The sequence below is a fragment of the Teleopsis dalmanni genome, chromosome 2, assembly GCF_002237135.1.
Source record: "Teleopsis dalmanni isolate 2A chromosome 2, ASM223713v2, whole genome shotgun sequence".
Classification (NCBI taxonomy): Eukaryota; Metazoa; Arthropoda; class Insecta; order Diptera; family Diopsidae; genus Teleopsis; species Teleopsis dalmanni.
Window position 1 is genome coordinate 73,478,320 of NC_051847.1, and position 4,365 is coordinate 73,482,684.

The 4,365-nt window shown below is 28.2% G+C and overlaps 1 protein-coding gene across 1 annotated transcript in view; it reads right to left on the minus strand.

Annotated features, from left to right (window-relative positions):
* Nucleotides 1-257: 257 nt before the first annotated feature.
* The window catches only part of LOC119674847 (roundabout homolog 2-like), a 70,603-nt gene continuing 66,495 nt past the window's right edge, over nt 258-4,365 (minus strand). Inside the window, exons 6-10 of the mRNA XM_038086004.1 lie at nt 3,013-3,282; nt 2,410-2,687; nt 576-777; nt 388-470; nt 258-275 (exon numbers count right to left, since the gene is read on the minus strand). Coding sequence (XP_037941932.1) covers nt 258-275; nt 388-470; nt 576-777; nt 2,410-2,687; nt 3,013-3,282 — 851 coding nt within the window. The remainder of the gene's footprint in view (nt 276-387; nt 471-575; nt 778-2,409; nt 2,688-3,012; nt 3,283-4,365) is intronic.

Here is a 4,365-nt window from a genome sequence, read left to right on the forward strand (position 1 = left end):
TGTGAAAGAAAGTTCTGCTTAAAAATAGTAAACACAAATTTTTCCATCTTGCCTATATATATGTGTTATTTTTATGATTATATTATTATTTATATATTATTATTATTAATAATTTTAATTTAATTTTAAACTTAATTAAGAACAAGAAACTGCACTACTAGGTCCTTCCCTCTATGTTTTATAATTATATGTTATTATATAGGCTTCTATATATATTTGTTTTGACATATTATATCCGGTAATTAGGTTAAAATAACCTAACGTATTTGACATAACTAATTAATTAATTATGGTTTTATTATATTTTAAATTATTTTTTTCTATTAGCAATGTTTTTATTGTGTTGCAAAGTCCAATGTTAGTTATTTGAAGAGTCTTGAAACTTACCGTCAAAGTTGCCGACCAAGAAGTCTCGCCACTTTCCGAAGAAGCAGTGCATGTATAAAGTCCACTATCGTTCACTTGCAAATCTGCAACGGATTCAATATAAAAATTATTTAACACATTCTTAATACTCGTAGTTTCTTAGTTATAGGCTTCATATATTATATTACCAAATTATGCTTTACACTTACCGTCAATTCTAAGTGAGCCACCCTGTACGATTGTATAACGATTGCCATTTTGCAGAGTTGTACCATCTCTGTACCACTTTACACGTGGTGTTGGATTCCCTGAAGCTCGACATGGCAACATAGCAACACTGCCTTTAGGCAATGTTTGATTTGATGGGCCGATTTGTATGATGGGTGGTGGCGTATCCTCAACTGATGTAACCTAGGGTAACAATTGATATGGTTTTTTCGTTCAGTTTTGTTATTGCATTACCATAAATCAATTTTTATAAGCATGAATCGAAACATTTAACGATAAAAATTTGAGTTGGGTTCAAAGGAAAAACAATTCCTACACAAGTTGTTTTATTGTAAATATTTTCATTGTATTTGTTGGGTTTGAAAATGTTGGGGTATATGTGACAGGAATGGGTTAAAAAAAGAAAACGTACTAAAAACTGGTATTAAGTTCTGATATCAAGTGAGTTGATAAAAAAATTTGTAAAAGTAATGTTTCAATTATCGATGTTCATGTTTATGCATATTTAAAAACAAATTTTTGTCAGTAAAAACTATGAACGTGTCAGGACATACATCAGTTTTTGAATATGAAATATAACAATGCAATTTGAATGGGATTACAATGTATATATTAGTGAATTGTTTAATTTAGATATAAGCAGTTTAGTAGAGTTTTTTAAAAATAACTGTAAATATAAAATATCTATAGAAAACATATCAAAAAATTACTTATGCAGAATATACAGTAGTGCCATGAATTTAAATAGCATTAATGTTTAAAGAGTTTTTAGAAAAATTTAGATATAGTCAGATAAGCATACTAAAATTGTTTAAATCTTATATGAGTAAAGAAAACTATTTCACTAATTAAAAGGATTTGGGAATATAACATAGTTAATGACAAAATAATTTGTTTATAATTAATTAAAATTTTATTTGACAATACATTTATTTTGTTTATTGCTAAATACTCATCAGTATTGGTCTTTGGAGAAAGAATAATACAAGAGTTTTAACAATTAAAAAAATTATAACAGTTAAATACAATTTCCATAAGCTGTGTCTTTTAAGCTTGCTCTTAATTAGAATCACGATAGGCGTTTGAGTTATCTTCTGAGAAATCAGAAAGTAAAACCTGAAGTAAAACCCGAAATTTAACAGTTTTCTACAGCTTCTGCTAGATCGGTTAAAACATGCGAAGTCATTGCTTCTAATATATATAGGTTGAAACTTCTAAACCCGGCACTGGTAATATTTTAAGTATATAAGGAATTACAAAATTAACGAATGTTCTCAAAGATCACTGATGAATATATTAGCTATTAATTGTTCAGAAATACTTCTGTAGAAACTCTTCTAAGTAAGATAGTTATCTTCCGTAAAAATTGCTTTAAAAATTTTTATTTAAACCAATTCAAAAACACTTAATTGCATCACATTTTTTTTGGTCCATTCATTTTATTTAATAATTAGATTCAGTTAAAACCCAATTATTAATGACAATAATAATGGTGCTTATTTTATGTATAAACCACAACATAAATAATTTTAGTTCACTATTTTGTTCTGATATATCTATTTTTAATAAAAAATTCTGTAGTTTAAATAGTCAAAAAATTGACTCCATAACAATATATTTCTTTAAGAATTTATTTGTTCCAATAGCATTGAAAAAATATATTAACATCCCTGTATTTTGATATGAAATTTTCTTTAATATTTATTTAACATTCTATGGTCTGTCCACAATATAATATGACAAAGTAACCAATAGTAACCAAATAATAAAAATAAAACAAAAAAAAGTAATAAATCACATAAGGATACAACTTACTTGAAGATATGCTCTTATGGTTGATGAGTCCACTACACTGATGGCCGAACAAATGTAGTAGCCGGCATCTTCCTTTTGGACACCATTTATTTGTAATGTACCATCTTTGGACACATGCAAATGACCATATAAATTGTTGGGAAACATTAAAGTTGAGGACCCTTCCTTTGTCCAAAACACTGAAGGTGGTGGATTGCCATCGGCAACGCAAGCAAATTGCGCAACACCATTGAGACCAACCTTTTTATCCTGTGGCTTAACAGTGTAGACCGGTGGAGCTGCAGGAATTCGCATAAAACAAAGAAAAAAAATAAATAAATAAATTTATTACATACTTTTATGAATTTTATCAAATTGTCAAAGGATGCGAAATACCATAAACAAAGCTTTTGTCTTCTTGAGCACACAAAAAGGTACAATGAATAAAGTATGTTGAAATTTAATAAAATGAAATTAAATTAAATTATTTGCTGCTCATATACATTAAACAAAAGAAAATTTAATTAACTTTAAAAAAAAGTTAATTTAATTTTTTTTTTCGTTCTTTTCACAATTCTTGAAATTCCTGTTATTCTAATTAATTAGGTTCTACAACCAACTTACCGTGTACTGTAAGTGAGGCGCGTGCACTTATTTGCCCAACAAGGTTGTGCGCCTCACAGACGTAGGTACCCTCGTCGGCAGGTGTTATGTCGGTAATTTCAAGGCTTTTGTCGTCATGTTGTATGCGTGCGCGTGATACCGGTATGTTGCCTTCTTCCTTCTTCCAGAGAATTTTCGGTGGCGGATCACCGCCAACCAAACAATGAAATTGCACAGTGTTTCCAGATAAAATGGTGAGATCTTGTGGTTCCTTCATGAAGTAAGGCTTCACTGTAATTAATTAAGAACGTTGACAATTTAATTAGTATTAATCCAGGGCTTTTGTATAAAAAATGTTTTGTTTTAAGTATAATAAACCAAACAATTTAATGGAGTGTTATTAATTTTATATAAATTAATGTAAAACTATTAAATTGAAATAATTGCAAAAAAAAATAAATAAAATAATGAAATGAAAAAGTTATACTACTTGTTTTTCAGTGTTGTTCAGAAACTTTCCCTATAATAACTTAAATTTTAATTTTTGCACTGAAGTGTCATACACTTCTCCAGTTCCTTACCTGCTTCACTACCTAAGTGGACAATTGGTAAGAAAATCCGCAATGCCACTTCAGTAATACGTAATGAACATAGCAACTGCAACATTTATTGTAGTTTTACGAGTGCTTCCTGAACACCCAAGTACATTTTTATGACAAAACAAGAAGGGAAAAGAGAAATTTTATAAACAAGAAAAATAGAGTTTTTGTCGAGTGAAGCTTGGAAAAAGTTAAGAAAAACTATTTACCAAAAGTTCTTAGTACTTGTTCACAAGTTTATCAAAACTTTGTACTGTTTTATGCTCCCGGGTTTCGCTACTTAGTACTTCTTATATAAAATTTTAGATTTTGTTGTCTTTTTAGTTTAAAGAATTTTTTTCTTTTAGTCAATAGGTAGTAATACAGTAATTAATTGTAGTTTAGAACAGAGTAATTACAAATTTACGAGAGTTTATTATGTGTACTACAAGGATGACCAGGACGAAGTTCGTACAGCATTTACAAATGAAGTGTTTAAGGACAAGGAAAAAAACCAAAGTTTTATAAAGCTTAATGAAATGTATTATAGATTTAAGTAATATTATCTTTACAATGACTATATATTTTACATAAATATTGACATATAAATATGTTTAGTAAAAGTATTAATATTAAAAAACAGTTCATTATTATTACAATTATTTAAAACTTTTTGTTAGGTAAGTTCATAGAAATGGAAATTTTTATTAATTACAAACACGGTTGCCACTTGAAAATTTTTTTCTGTACCAAAATTGGTTTAAAAAGGTACCATTTCTGTAAAAAAATGTCCAAA